General features: G+C 54.6%; 1 protein-coding gene across 1 annotated transcript; it reads right to left on the bottom strand.

The window, feature by feature from the left end:
- Nucleotides 1-578: 578 nt before the first annotated feature.
- Nucleotides 579-6,535, bottom strand: PIRT (phosphoinositide interacting regulator of transient receptor potential channels). The gene is made up of 2 exons (XM_033076789.1): nt 6,446-6,535; nt 579-2,545 (listed from the first exon to the last, which is right to left on the bottom strand). Exon 2 carries the CDS (start codon nt 2,519-2,521, stop codon nt 2,123-2,125), a length of 399 nt encoding a protein of 132 aa, XP_032932680.1. The 5' UTR covers nt 2,522-2,545; nt 6,446-6,535; the 3' UTR covers nt 579-2,122.
- Between the last annotated feature and the right edge of the window lie 9,527 nt (nt 6,536-16,062).

Consider the following 16,062-nt stretch of genomic DNA (forward strand, 5'->3'; position numbering starts at 1 on the left):
ACTTCCACCTGCAGTTATCCCCCACCTGTTAATCTGACTTTCCCCTCAGTTATCCCCCAGGTGTTAATCTGACTTTCCCCTCAGTTATCCCCCACCTGTTAATCTGACTTTCCCCTCAGTTATCCCCCAGGTGTTAATCTGACTTTCCCTTCAGTTATCCCCCAGGTGTTAATCTGACTTTCCCTTAACGTTCCTGTCTCTCTGCTTCCCTATCCCACCACAGATCTGGGCAGCAAATTTTGAGATGCATCTGGTAAATCCTTTCCTCAGCAGGCTTTGCTTGGGCTGTTTCCTTTTTCCTGGCAGGCTCCATCCTCTTTCCAGGCACATTGCTGAGCTGCTGCTGACCCCTGGACAGAGGTTCTCACTCAGCCCCTCACCCAGCACCCAAACCAACGCCATTCCTTGTCCTTCCCCCATCCTGAGCCAGCCTCCTCTGCCCAGTGGGTGCCACACCACCCCCAAACTCTATCACCACACCCTCCCCACACAGCAGAGATGTGACACCAGGGCAGCCACCTGCAAGTCCCTTGGGAACATTTTCCTTTAATGAAACCTCACATTCTCATTATAAATGATCAGTCTGGAACCCAGTTCAATTCTTGGTCTCTGTGACTTTTTATCACACTAACATTTCACTGACTGTCTCCTTCTCCTTGAGATGTGGACAGCAGGATCCCCTCTCTCCATTTGGCAGTTCCAGCCCTCCTGGAGCATCTCTTTGGCCGGGCAGCCCTGGCTGAGCACAGCTCTTTGCAGCAGGACACATTTCCAGGTGCCGCTCCAGGTGCAGCTCTAGGGCTCCCATCTGTGCCCAGACCTGCACCCAGCTGGGACCTGGGGCTGCTCTTCACGTCCTGCCTGGCTTCCCATCCTGAATCCTGGTGTCCAGGAGTTTTGGGTGAGCATGCCCTGCCCGGGGCAGCTGAAGGAGCAGAGGATGGTGCCCAGTGCCAGGGCAGGATTGCAAACAGCAGCAGAGCATGGCATGATGTGTGGGAACAAACAGCTTTGCTGGGTCCTGTGGCAGATCCTGTACAGCCCCACTGGGCACTGGGTGCCCAGGGACACCTGCACCAGTCAGGAAACAAAGTCCAGGGCCAGGCTGAGGGCAAAGGGACTTGTGTGCTCAAATACTCCTAATCCAGCTGTGCCAGCTGCCAGGATGGGATGTGCCACCTCCAGCTCTGCCCACACGGGTGGAGGGGATCTCCAGGCACACAGCCCTGGTCACAGACAGGGGGAAGCCCGGCACAGTGTCAAGGTGAGCCCGACAGCTCAGAGTGTGGAAACACAAATACTTCAGGTCTCAGGCATCTTGGAGCACATTTCCAGGCTGAAATGTTGATGTGGCACAGGTTTCAGAAATGAGGGAGTTCAAGAAGACATGGCCAAGAGGAGGTTGAGAGTTTCCTGGGAGAGAATCAGCTCTCAGCCCTGAGCACAGTTCCCACAGCTCAGATCATTCTCACAAATATCTTCCTTGTCCCTGCCCTGCCAGATGCCTGGAGCAGCAGGGTCTGTGCCCTTCTGTAGGATCTGTGCCTCTCTGTGGGATCTGTGCCCCTCTGCAGGGTCTGTGCCCTTCTGTAGGATCTGTACCCTTCTGTAGGATTTGTGCCCTTCTGAAGGATCTGTGCCTTTCTGCAGGACATGGGACCCTCTGCTTCTGCTGTGTCTCCTGATGCTGTGCAGATCCTCCAGCCTCTCCCTCTGGCAAATTAGGGAGCTTGAAGGAATTGTGGCTCCAGTGAGATGGCTCCTCTCTGCTGATGGGTTTTGCAGAACCTCTGGGGGATCTGGGTTCCCGTGGGGTTTTGCTTCAGCCCAGGTTCCTTTGGGGCTTTGCTTGACCCAGTTTGTGTTGGGTCACTCCTTGGACAGGGGGGTGATGCAGAGACCTTGATCTGCCTTGCTGGGCTCAGCTGAAAATTCCTGCTCCTTTTTTTCCTGGGATGACTTGGATGAAGTACAAAGTTATTTTCACACTGGAGACCATGTAGGGAAGACACTGACTGGGGTGAAATCCTCTAGGGAGTACAAGAGAGTCTTTATTTTCATGGCTGATCAACACAGGTGGGTGGAGGGGAGGGGAACCTTCTTGGGAAGGTCCTGGCTGCCCTCAGCGGTTGAAGAAGAAGGATTTGAGGCTCTGTAGGAACTGTGACTTCTGCCTCTGCTTTTGCTTCTTGCGGATGATGGGGATCCAGACCAGGCCACAAACCAGGAGCATCAGTCCCAGGGACAGGAAAGCCGGGCCAGACATTTTGTAAGCGTTTGTGTTCTCGGTCAGGAAGCAGGACAGGCTGGTGATGACTGTCCCAAAGAGGAAGATGGCAACTCCCACCGACACCACGATGATGGGTTTGTGGTAAATGTCCCACTTGCTCCTGGGAGCGCTGGTCCACACGGACTCGCTGCGGGAGCTCATGCACAGGGTGCTGCCCGTGTTACTGGTGATCAGCTCCTTGGACTGGGGCGACTTCTCGCTCTCATCTGGACTCTTGGGGGGGATTTCCATGATGATGGGGTGGGAGGAGGGGACCTGGGATAGACAAAAGAGAAAGCAGAGCAGGGCAAGTGATGGGGGATGGAGGGTGCTTCCCTTTGGTCATCAGTGGATGCAGCCAAGCAGAGGTGGAGGAGGTTTTGGGGTCACTGCAGGGAAAAAATGGTGGAACAGGCAATGGGATCCTGCAGGCAGGCTGGGCAGCAGGATGGGCAGTGCCACCACTGCTCTGCCCAGCACAGCTCTCCCTAAGCACCACACAAACTTTTAGCCCACATGGGCTTTGATCCAGGTCACCTAAACCCCACTCCAGCCCTGTGTTTGCTCTGCAGGGATGGCTCTCCAGGAGGTGGAACCTCACAGTGATGCCAGGCTGGTTTTGCTCCCTGCCCGTGCCAGGGCAGGCCTGTGGCTCAGCAGCTGTGCAGGAGGTGACCCCAGAGCTCGCCAGCCCCAGCTCTGTCCAGCCCTGCTGAGACTGCAAGGCTGGCACAGCTCCAGGGGCTGGAGGAACCTGCCCAGAGCTGGGCCATGCTGGGCTCAGTGCCCACCTAGGGGTGCTGATGGAGGGGTGTCAGCTAGCACCTCCCTCTCTCCTTCACCTGCATCCCTGCCAAGTTTTGTGGTTACTCTGTGAAGAGACAGATGTAATTTTATAATTTAGTCCCCCCAGCACAGCCACTGCTGCAGAGCTGGTGGTACTGACATCTTTTGGGATGTTTCAGGTCTGCCAGGTGTGGACAAACAACCACAAAACAAAAGTCAAGAGCAATGGACAGGACTTGCAACCCTCCTGTCTGAAGTTCTCACTGCTCTCTGTTGAAACAGGAAAAACAGGGGCAGGGCAAGGGACACATTTCTGACAGAGAATCCCAGAACCCTTTAGGTTGGAAAAGCCCCCCCATCCCATCCAGTCCAAACTGCTCCCCATCCCCACCTTGTCCCCAGCCCACAGCCCTGAGTGTCACATCCAGGTATTCTTGGACACCTCCAGGGATGGGCACTCCAAACTTCCCTTACCAAGGCCTGATCATCCTTTCCATGGGGAAATTCCTGCTGGTGCCCAGCCTGAGGCTGTTCCCTCTCATCCTGCCCACTGAGGCTCTGCATGGACAAAATCTTTGCTCTGCTGCCACACACACAACCTGTCCTGGGATCAGCCCAGTCCCCCAAAACCCCCACCAGCTGCAGGGATTGTTCCCAAATCCTGAGTAATTCCAGGTGCCACCTGCCCACCAGCTGCCTCACTCAAAGCACTGCTGCCTTCTGATCTCCCTCTTCCAGTGCAATTCAGACTTTTTTTGAAATTTCATCCTGGCATTTCTTGTCTTTGTCTTTCTAATGTACATCACAGAGAGGTTTTATGATCAAGCCACTGTCTGATTTTAATTTGATTTTGTGGTTGGAAGTTTGCTGTATTCTCTGGAATAAGCCCACACCTCAGCAGTCTAAAACTCGACGTGCTGTTCTATCTTCTAGGCATTTAATTCCCTTCATTCCCTGCTGCCATCCTGATTCTGCATCCCAGGGCAGCAGCTCTGCCAGGCACCCTCCCCTCTGTGTGCAGAGCATTAATGGCAGGCTGCTGCAGAAACCATCAGCTACCTTTCAGCTTTGCCTTTCCACTGAGAGGATTTATTCCCCCTTTTATTTCCTGGCAGAACCACCCCTCTCACCACAATTCCCAGACCCTGCTCATTTCCCCAGCACTTCCTGGCAGAGCCTGGTTTTTGGTCACACTTTTGCCCACTGTTGGCTAATGAAGGATTTCACTCCCTGCCAGTGCCTGGAGCTTGTATGGGAGCACTGGGAGGATCTGCAGCTCTTGAGAGAGCTAATGCAACTCCAGTTCCTGCTCTGCCCCTGCTCCATCCCTAATCCATCACAGATGTGCTTGGATGTGCTGGAGCAGCCTGGCAGGAGAGTGCTCTTGGATTTCTCCCAGGTTTTTTAACCATTGTTGGAAGCAGACAATCAGCAGATGACTCTTTGCTGTCTTGAAAATGCTTCCAGAGCACGTCTCAGCTTTGACATCTGGTAGCTCTGCTGCTCTTCTGAAACCCTGGGCAGCTCTCACTGCTGGGGTCTCTCCTTTCCCTCTCCAGAAGGGAGACCCTCCTGGGATTCTGAACCCTCCTGGGTTTCTGAACTGGGAAATCTTGGGGGCCTCCTTGCTGGGGACTCCAGTACCAAGGCACAGCACACCTTTGGGAATCCTGGATTTGGGGCTCCAGCCCCTCATCCCTCAGGGAATCAATGGTCACGGGAGAGAAAATTTTGAGGAAAACCCAAAGTGAGCTCTGGACTCCATGATGAGGCTTGCTCTGATCCCTGCTGGGGAGAAATGAAGAGCCCAGCTCAGGCCTGGCCAGGTCATTCCTGAGGGTCAGACCCTGCCAGGGGACAAAGTGAGCTCTGCTCTGCCTGGCACCAGTGCCCCAGACTGGTGGGACTGGGTGTGTGGCTGCTCCAGCCACCTGCACATAGGTGTGCACATGCTTCCCCCACCTGGCTGACATTGAGATCCTGCCCCACAGACAGGGATCCCCAGGCCCTTCCCATGGCCCCACGGCTCTCTGGGGCTTCCAGTGGCCTCTGCATGGCTCGTGATGGTCTCCTGGCAAAGAGCAGCCCCAGTGCTCTGCAAAGCTGTGGGGTGAGACCCAGAGGGTTGGTTTGTCCTTCAGGCAGGAGATGTGTTCAGCCTGTCACCCCAATGGGCAGCAAATCCTCTCTGAGTCCCAGCTGGGAGTAAAACAAAACCCTGGGGAATGGAGGAAAATATTTTCTTGCTGCTCTGGAATGTCTCAGTTGGACTCTTTATTTGGTCCTGGTGTTTAATCTCAGTCCAAGACCCTCCAGATGACAGCAGCAGGTCCATGTGCGTCAGAAGAAGGGGTTTGTTGCTCTGGAGGATCCATGTGGCCTTGGAATGGGAAGGGAGGAGGCTGCTGCACTGAGGGACATGCACAAACTCAGCAGAAACTTTTTCTTGGATGTTCATGCTGGGCAAATTTAATCAAGAGTGGCTCTCAGTTCCCAGTGAGAGAGATGAGCATTCAGTGAGCCAGCACACATGAGGTCCCCAGGAGACCCAGACGGATGAAGACTGGGGGCTGCTTCCTGGGGGAGGTGGGGGACCTGTCCTGCCTCAGCTGCCCCGTGAGGAGCAGCCCCACAGCCCCATCTGCCTCGGGCACCTGCACATGGGGAGGGGCTGGGGGGCACAGCACCCAAACCCCTGAGAGGGAAACAGCACCCAAACCCCTGAGGGACCGAGTGCTAAGCCCACTCACCGTCCTGTGCCTCTGCTGTCCCCGAGCTGTGGTGGCTGCAGGTGGCTGAGGGCACTCACCATGCCTTGAGCACCCCACAGAGTGAGCCCAGCACCGGCTCCTGCGGGCACAAGAGCAGCAGCCCAGAGCAGCTCCAGCTTTGTGCTGCTGTGTGCCAGCCCAGGAGGGCTGGGTTCTGCTGGGCTGAGCCCTGGCAGGGAACAGGGAGGCTGTGGGTGCCAGAGATGGGTGCTAGAGCCCCGTTCCTGTGTCCATGCCCCTGCTCACCTCGGAGCCAGGAGCCCTGTGGGCAGCTGTCCCTGCAGGCTGGCAGGTGCTGCCCCGAGACCCTGCAGGGTGTTGGGGGATTTCACCTCACCTACAAACCCCACCAGGTCTGGGATGGGAACTGGGACAGACCCAGAGTCCCATTGCTGGGAGAGCGGTGCTGGGCTGGGCTCGGCTGCTTGCATCCCTCGGGAGCAGCCTCCCAGCACTGCTGGAGTCTGGGCAGTCCCAGAGCACCCTCAGGGATTGCTGGGCAAAGAACACCTGCAAGTCCCTTGGGGCTCAGCCACAGGATGAGCCCACCTTGCTGTGCTGCACCCCGCTCCCTCTCCACCAGCCCCAGAGCCAAACCCACGGAACCCATCCTACTTACGTGGTGAGCAGGGAGGGATGGCTGCAGAGGGAGGCCCCTTCTCCAAAGCCAGGCTCATCCCAAGCCCCACATCCCTCTGGGTGTTGTCTACTGGGCTCTGTTGAGTCTAATAAACAATGGAGCATCCCAGCTCCGATGATCTCACCAGCCTATCAGGATATTGTTTAACTCCTTGTGTGCCTGCCCCTGACTCCTGGGCGCTGTGCCTGGGAGGGTTGGCCAGGAGGCTGCGGTTTGGGAGGCAGGGCAGGGCCTGGAGCAGGAACCCAGCACTGGAGGGTTGGTCCTGATCCAGACTTGGATCATCAGCAAGTTCCTGAAACATCTCTGAAGTGCAATTTCTGCCCTCTCAGAGCACGGAATCGTAGCCAGCAACGGCAAAGTGCTTTGAAGCTCATCAGCAAAGCATTAGAGGGATGCAAGGTATTAGCAATTATCTATTAATTAACATCCTGAGTCCATTACAGGGAGGAGGATGGGAAGAGACAGGTGGTTCTGGGAATACTGCTTCCTTTAAGGAACCCCCAGCCAAACTTTAATCCCCTCTCACAGCAAAGTGCAGGGAAGGGATCCAGCAGTGCCATTGCTGGGTTCCAGAGCTGGAACCTCCATCCTTGAGGGACCCTTGCTGGGATGGTGCAGTGCAAAAACAAGTCTAAGCTGCACCACAGACCTGGCTGGAGTGGGATGGGGTGGGAAAAGGCTGTGGAGCTCTCCTGGGCATGTGCAGGACCCACAAGGGCCAAGGCTGGGCACAGAGGCAGCTCAGGGGGCTGAAAGGGGAAGGGGAGGGTCCAGAGGGTCAGCATGAGGGGCACCACCTTATCCAGGTGTGGGGAGCTCACAGAAAGACAAGAACTTGGTCGAGGTCCTTCACTCAGCCCTGTGCAGACCTGTGGCCAGCAGTGGGACAGGCCATGGAGCTTTTGGGAAGGGGCAGGAGGCTCCCAGCCTGGGCCAGGGGTGGGATGAGCTCAGCCTCCCATCCCTGCTCTGTCCTCACCTGTGGATGATTTATCTGGGCACAATGGCCCTGGTGAACTTCACTGCCCATCCACCTGGGAACCAGCAGCCAAAGGAACCACGTGTTTGGGGGTGTCCAGGGTGGATTTATTGGAACAGATGAAAAGATTCTTTGGAACTGGGAGAGCTAAGTGGATTTGGGTTCCCTACTGTAGGTCCAAGAGAGGAAGTTTTTATCCTAAAAGAGCAGTTGACATAAAAGAGAGGGTTTCATTTCAGCTGCAGCAGGATCCACTTCTCACCCTGGTTCTGCACCTTCTCCAGGCTGAGCTGACCTCTTCCTGCCCTGCTGGGACCAGCCAGGCTGCTCCAGAACACGGCTCTGCTCATCCCAGCCCCCCCTAAACCCACCCCGTGCTCCGTGCAGGGTCCCTGACACCCCCGTCCTGCCCCAGGGACTACGCAGGGAGCAGGAAGGGTCCAGTGCCCATGGGACACGTTTGTGCCAAGGTTCCCTGGGCAGCAGGAGCCGGGCATTCCCCAGGGATGGCTCCTGTCCTCCGAGGCTGGACACGTCCCGTGTGCTGCCGCCTGTCCCGTGGGGCCATCGTGGGCTGGATGTGCAGGATGAAATGCGGATCCCTCCTGCAAGGAAAGGGGGATTCCTCCCGGAATTAACGGGGGATCCCTCCCGGGATGAAAGAGGGCTCCCTGGTGGTCGGTGCAGGCAGACGCTGGAGCTGCATCCCCCGCCCCGGCTGCCCCGTGCCCCCTCCCCGAGCAGGCTCAGTCCCCGGGACCCTCCGCGCTCCAGCGCCGGCTCCAGCGCCGCGGTCCCGGTGCTGTCCCGGTGCTGTCCCGGTGTGGTTCCGGTGCTGTCTCGGTGCTGTCCCTGTTCTCTCCCTGTGTTGTCCCCGTGCTGTCCCAGTGTGGTGCTTGTGCTGTGCCGGTGCTGTCCCTGTTCTCTCCCGGTGCTGTCCCTGTTCTCTCTCGGTGCTGTCCCCATGCTGTCCCGATGCTGTCCCGGTGCTGTCCCTGTTCTCTCCCGGTGCTGTCCCTGTTCTCTCTCGGTGCTGTCCCGATGCTGTCCCGGTGCTGTCCCTGTTCTCTCTCGGTGCTGTCCCGATGCTGTCCCGGTGCTGTCCCTGTTCTCTCCCGGTGCTGTCTCCGTGCTGTTCCGGTGCTCTCCCTGTGCGGTCCCTGCCGCCACCGCGCGGGGACACGGAGCAGGACCGTGCACTGGGGACACGGGCACAGGCTGAACCCACCGGGGACCCCCCGGCAGCTGCAGAGCTGGACAAAGACAAGGGCCGGGTTCTGGCCCGGGATGGGGCAGCGCTGGATGCACGCAGGGGCAAGGAGAGGCTGGAGACCTGCGGGAAGGGATTCGGGGTGGTGACCCAAAGGCCACCCTGTCCTGGGGACATGAGGGCCAGCCAGGGCAGGGAGAGGATTGTCCCGAGATCGATCACCTCGAGTCCTGCGACAGTGTTGGGTGCCACAATATAAAAAGTAGCTAAAGCTGTCAGGGAGTGTCTAAAAGGAGGGACGGGAAGATGGGGAATGGTCTGGAGGGGCCATATGAGGAGCTCCATCCTCAGAGGGAGTTTATTTAGAGTCAAGGAATATCCTGAGTGAGAAGAGACCCACAGGATCACCCAGTGCAGCTCCTGGCTCTGCACAGACCCCCCCAAAATCCCACCCTGGGCATCCCTGGGAGCTCCTGGAGCTCTGGCAGCCTTGGGGCCGTGCCCATTCCCTGGGGAGCCTGGGCAGTGCCCAGCACCTGCTGGGGGAAGAACCTGTCCCTGAAATCCATCCCAAACCCCCTGACTCAGCTCCAGCCTCGGCTTCTGTCCCTGTCCCAGAGATCAGAGCTGCAACCCCTGGTGAGCTGCGCCCTCAGTCTGCTCCAGGCTGAACAAACCAAGTGCCCTCGTGTGGCCCCTCCAGACCCTTCCCCATCTTCCTGTCCCTCCTTTGGACCCTCTCTAACAGCTCCACACCCTTCTTTTCTCTCCTGTATTGTGCCAGTATTTGTGCCCTGCCACAGCCCTCCCTGCTGGGACAGGAGCCCAGGTGCCCACGGATGTGGAGCTGCTGGAGGTGTCCAGCACCAGGGACAAGAAGCTCTGTCCAAGCCATGGGCACGCTGAGCTCAGCAGGAGAGGGAGCACAGCTCCCAGCACGGCTCCAGCAGCAGTAGGTGGTGCTGTTGCCCTGTAGGATGATGCTGGCAGGGGCAGTAGATTCCCAAATCCCAAATCAGAAGTGCTGCATCCATCTCAGGCCTCTGGAGCCTGAATCCCAAAAAGCCTTCTCCAGACCCTCTCCCCCTCTCCCCAGCACTGTCACTGGAAACCTGCAGTGCTTTGCTGGAGCAGCAGCCCCATGCCAAGGGTTCCCAGGATCTGCATCCCTCCCTCAGCTGTCTCATGGTAAAGGGACTTTGTTGTGGCTTTTTGTTGGTTTTTTTTATTCTTGGCTGTTGTCTTGGTTTAGTTTAGATTTGCCGATTCTAATATACTCAATTTCTGTTGTGAGAGAGAATTAGGAGCAAAAACAAGGCAGGCCTAAAACTTAAAAGGGTAAAAAGAAGAACTTTATTAAAACACAGAGAAAAAGAAATCTAGGAAAAAACCCAATATGTGTATGTCTGTGCCCTCCTCTTAAGCAACTTCAATGCAAAACCAGCACACCTGTGGAGATAATAATGAAGAAATCTTGGGATAAAGGGGCTGGCAGTAAAACTTGGATGAGTTTCTGTGTCCAGTTCGGGGCTCCTCAGTACAATAAAGACAAGGAGCTACCAGAGAGGGTCTAGTGGACCACAAAGGTGATTTGGGGTCTGGAGACTCTCTCTGATGAGGGGAGACTGTGGGAGCTGAGCCTGGTCAGTCTGGAGAAAGGCAGGCTAAGAGGAGATCCCATCAACCCATACAAACATCTCCAGGGGTGCCAGAGGATGGGGCCAGACTCTGCTCAGGGGTGCCAGTGACATGGAGCAAAGGCCAGAAACCAAAACACAAGATTTGCCACCTCAACATGAGGAAGAATTTCTTTCCATGGAGGCAGAAAAGCTCTTGAACAGCTGTGCAGGGAGGCCTGGACTCTCCCTCTCTGGAGACATTCCAATCCCACCTGGATGTGTTCCTGTGTCACCTGCTCTGGATGACCCTGCCTGGGCAGGGGATTTGGACTGGATGAGCTCCAGAGGTCCTCCCCAACCTTAATCATTCTGTGATCCTGTGAGTTTTGGGCTCCTTTGTAAAGAAGCACCTCCCAGCCTTGCTCAGCCCACAGCAGCTTTTCCCCAACTCCAGCTGTGGCAGCCATGCAGCAGGATGGGGACATGGTGTGCTCACCATCCCCAGGCTGGGCAGAAACCTGGCAGGGGAGGTGGCAGGAGACAAATTTAATGTGAATGTCCCAGAGCTGCTGCAGAAGCATCTTGAAGGAGCACAGGGTGAGTCTGTCACCAGTGTCACATTGTCCCTCATGGCACCAAGTGAGCAGGAGGGCTTCAAGGAGAGCAAGCCAGAGGTGTCACTGCCCTGCCAGCCCCAAGGCTCTGCTCATGGGGCCTTGGGGACAGCTCCAGGCAGTGCCCTCAGTTAAGCTGTGCTGTGTGTGAGGCTGAGAGGAGCCTGAGCTGTGCTGCATTCTCCAGGTTCAGCATTTCAGACGTGCAACGTGGTCCCCACCAGCCCCCAGGGAACTGTTCTTTATGTTTGAATTACTATAGGGGGAGAGATAACAACTCCATAATTAGGTTTGTGCCTTTGAAATCTTATATTTCTTTTGCAGTTTGAATATTTATGCAATCACAGAGCTTCGCGTGTCCCAGTTCTCCACATTATTTATTTATGTTCAACAACGACCGTACTTGTTAAATCACAATGTTTTCAATAAAAAAATGAAACAGGAAGAATAAAAAACTCACCTCAAGCCCAGAAATGCTTTTTCCTTCTCTCCCCCAAGGCTCAAACCCTTACCTTGGATCCTTTCTGTTGGAAGCCCTGGGGACCTCTTAGCTCCAAATTCATGATAAGTTGTACAAACACAAATCATTTGTTTCTCTAAAGGAGAAAATAGCTGGGCCAAAGTGGGGACTGGGGATTTCTTGCTGAAGAGTCTCAAACCCAGTGCTGGATTTGGAGGGGACAGGGCTGGGACAGGGACACTCCCACAGACACACCAGTAACCCCAAGAGAACAGATTCCAGCAGCACCAGTTGGATCTGGGGATGGGCTTGGGAGGAGTGTGGGAGTGGAGATGATTGTCCTGATCCACATCTCAGGATGATGGCAGGGTGACAGACTGGGGGCAGCTGGGACAGCCTCACACACGAGGTTTTCCTGCCATGTCCCGGGAGAACAGGAGTGGGAATGGGCTCCAGGGGCCATGCAGGCTGTGATGGGTGCTCAGGGCTGGGGTCAAGAGGAAGCAAATCTGGAGGAACATCAACCACGCCAGACCAGGAGAGTTCCAGTCAGGGATGAGGGATGAACGGACTTTCCTTCTGCTGGCCCTTGGATTCCAGCAGATGTGGCTCCAGCCAGGGATGAATGGGGCTGCTCCAGGTGTGGGGCTGCTCCATGCTGTGGAGCTGCTCCATGGTGTAGGGCTGCTTCCTGTTTGAGGTTGCTCCATGTTTGAGGTTGCTCCATGTCTGAGGTTTCTCCATGGCAGAGCTGCTCCAGGTGCAGGACACAGCTGCCTGCTCTGCAATGCAGAAGCTCCATCCATCTCTTCCTGCTGCTCCCCATCAGTCCCATCCCTCAGGACCCCTGCCCACCCCCCAGCCTGGCAGGAGGCTCACCCAGCCTCACTCAGCCTCTCCCACTCCACTCATCCATCACTATCGTGTGTGCAGGGCATGGAGCAAGCAGCTAAGAGAAAATTGGGAGCATTAGAGTTTGGGATGATTTCAGTCTGGAACTGCTTTGTACATGGATTCAGGATTACAATGAATTTATGAGGCAATCACACCCCCTGCAATTAGATGAGGGCATTGAAACAGATTTACCATTACTTTCTCTTGGATAAGCAGGAGGACATGGCTGCTTTAAAGTGTCTCCTGTATTTATCTCTTTAATCACTTTTTTAAGCATACATGGTTTATTGTTTTATTGATTGGACAGAGCTTTGAATAATCAATATGGCTTTAAGAATTCACTGGGAATGACAGAATTGCAATTAAGTAGAGTATGTGGAGAGAGCCTTAACCCATCTCATTAATTAATGAGGTCACTTTTTCAAGTGTTTCATGGGAGCCCTTGGGAAAAGAAGGTGGCAATTTATTGTAATCCCTGGAGGTTTTTTTTCTCCTTCCTCATGCAAAGTTATCTCAGACTCCCTGCCCTGTGCCAGTGACCTTCGTGTGTCCTGCTGCTTCTTTGTGCACGGAGAACAGGATCAGGGTAGAAAGGAATTTCAGCCTGTCCAGACTTCAGGGATTTTTCCTTCATGCAGCCAAGGGTCCACACCTTTGGAGTCAGCCCTTTCTGCTGTGCCCCTGCCCTGGGTGGTGCCTCCTCAGGGCAGGGAGAGGCAGTGCCTGCTGACACATCTCTGCGTGAGCTGTGACCTCAGAAAGGCTCAGATATTCTGGGTTGTGCAGCTTGATTCACATACTTGTTTGGAAAGAGTGGGGGCCTGGCCAGGGTGTGCCTCAGGCAAGGCAGGGTCTTTTTGGGGCAAAATCTGCTGTGGGAGATGAGAGGGTTCTGCCAAGCTGGGTGGGCAGGGCTCAGAGCTGGGAATGAGGACAGGAGAGGCAAGCAGGGCCATTCCTGCTTTCCAGCCTGCCTGAAGAGCAGCAGCTGCTGCTGCTCCCTCCGCAGATGGGAACTCAGGCACGAGCACACGGGAGGGCTCCTGGGGCCAGCAGAGCATTTAGGGGAAAGTGATTCATGCTTATATTTGCAAATAAACTCCTGTTCTGTCTTTGCCTGCACTTTGCAATCTGTGCATGGCTTGGGTAGGAAGAAAACTGCTGAGAGTTCCCAGGAAGGTTTCCAGAGCAGGAGATTTCACGGCAGTTCTGTGCTGCTGGTCCAAACACCCCGAGCACAACCTCATTACTCATCCTCCCCTTCCACAAAACTCCGTCCCCTCCCTCTAATAAGGAACAAGAAAAGCACTATTTTAGGCTTTTCCAGTGAATTGCTCATGATTAAAGAGATAGTTGGGAATAGTCTGTGATGTTGAGAAGTGTCTGTATGAAATATTGAGCAGTGCTTAAGAAAGCCAACTCTATTTGTGTGGCAGAAATAGGGCTGGCCTAGGAGTGACAATGAAGAGGAGACAGGGAAAGCAGCAGAAGCTGATGACTCATGAGGAGAAAATGGTTTCAGCTGGGCCAGGCTGAGATGGAGAAAGTGTCTGGGTCAAGTTGGGCCTTGTCTGCTTCCTGAAGGGCTGGTGTCATGAGGGATCTCACCTCACTCTAAAAAGAGAAGTGGCAGTGTGTTTATTGATACAAACCAGTCATTTGCCAAGATTCAGGGTCAGGGTACACTTGATTATTTACTGACAGAGGACAGGGTCAGGCAGAGCTGTCAGGGAGGCCCTGACACATTGCCCTGGGCAGTTCCTGGGTGATGGTGGCTCCAAGCAAGGCCTTCAGAAGTGCCACCAGACATGTGGTGACAAGGAACCTTCAGATTTTATAAATTGGCTGCTAATGAGAAGTGGGTTTCACACAAATTGTTTTGGAAGTGTTGCTGCTTGATTTCTGGAAGAGCTCAGCAATGTCCCACTGGCTAAATGCATGGTTTGGATGGAATTGGATGGGTTTGGATGGAATTGATCCCCTGCTGACACTGCTGGGCCAGGAGCCCCAGGGCACAGAGCTGATGGAGACCACACCTCATCTCCAGCCTGGGCAGGAGGGTTTGGCACCCAGGGCAGACTCAGGGCTGTACCAAAGCCCTGCTTAATGACAAGGTCTTGTTCCAGAGGCCATGGCACCATGGGTGGTCAGGCTGTGGTTTTAGCAGACATGGGTCTCTGGGAGCCCTGGCCCAGCTGTGCCAGCCAGGAGCCCTGTGGCACAAGGCCCTGCAGAGGTGGCACTTGGTGACAAGGTGGCATTCAGTCAAAGGTTAAACACAGTGATCTTGGATGTCTTTCCCAGCCTCTGACCCTGTGATCCCAAGGTCTGGAGGGCTCTTCTGGAGAAGCCAGCCCAGTGCTGATGTCTGCCAGCCTTGTTTCTGAAGTGAGTGGCAGCTCTGGGACTGAGCCTGTGGGACAGGGCTATGTCACAGCCCTCATACCCGATTTCCCTTTGATAATTCCCTGCCCCAGACAGCAGCACTGATGGAACCAGCACAGCTCCTCCTGCTCTGGCAGCCTGATGCAATGGAAACAGGAGCTGCTGCAGGCTGGCACACTTTTAAATGGGAAGGGCTGGGGAGAAGCTGAGCAACAACTACAACAGCAGCAACAACAACAACAACATTAAAGTAAATATTTTATTTATTAAAATTCTCCCTGAGTCACTCCTAAGCCCCTGAGGTTTATTGATGGCCATCAGAGGATTAACCAAATGCAACGGGGATTTTTGCATGTTTATTGTGCAGGCACACACTTCCTTCACTGGGGTGACAGAGTGGGTGATAAATAGCATGTATTAAATACACAGTGCTGCTGCAGGATCCATCCATCTCCTCTGGGAAATTGGCTGTGTCAAGGAAGGGAAAAGCAGCAGGCATGGCTGGGGAAGGACAAGGTCTCCAGCCCTATTGATCCATGGAAATGCTGTCTGTGGCCAGCCTGGTGCAAAGGGAGTCAGGGCTGCTGGAGACTCCTGGCTGGCAAGTGATTCCCAGAGGGGAGTGCAGTGAACATCCTCAGTCATGGGATAATTCAGGTTAGGAGAGAGCTGGTTGGCAAATCTCTGCCTCCCTGTCTCACCCTTTCCTGCTTGTCTAGAACACCACTTCCAAGTCTCACATTTCCCACATATTTCACCTGTTTTATCATCTTGGATTTCCTTTTCTCCCTGTTTATGTCCTGTATTTCCAGCACACATCGATCAGAAGTCTGTGGAAACCAAAAGCAGGTCAGTGGGACAAATTAATTCTCTCTGTCCTCTGTGCTAAGACTTTATGACAAGTGGCTAATCATCTTTGATTCCTCTGCTACTGCTGGTAATGACATTAGCCACGATTAACTCATTTAGCTCATCTGTGGATTTAATATCTAATTCATCAGCACATCAGAAGGGAACAGGCTGAGATGTTCAGGAAGCAATAACCCCTTTTCCATGTGCTTGCACTTTGTTTAAAGCTGTTCAGAGCGACCTTTTGGAGTTAATTGAGAATCTGTGAGACCTCGATCATTTCTTGCCATGAGCTGCTTCTGAGAAATAGCAATTAATGCTTTCCAGGAAAGGGCAGGGTGAAGGGAGTATCTGTGTGGGCTCAGGTGATGTGGACCAGGATGATGCTCATCATTCCCAGGCACCTGAGCTCCCACAGACCATAAACCCTCTCATTTCTCCTTAGTCCCCAAGCCCTCAGGCTGTGCCCTGTGTCCCTCAGCAGAGCAACGGTGGGCTGGAATCTGCTGGGATCTGCAGATTGCTCCATGAGGGAGGAGAACTGAGCCCATTCTGGCTCCAAATGGCTCCATTGAATCTGCTT

This window comes from Catharus ustulatus, chromosome 20 (genome assembly GCF_009819885.2).
Source record: "Catharus ustulatus isolate bCatUst1 chromosome 20, bCatUst1.pri.v2, whole genome shotgun sequence".
In the NCBI taxonomy this organism is placed as follows: Eukaryota; Metazoa; Chordata; class Aves; order Passeriformes; family Turdidae; genus Catharus; species Catharus ustulatus.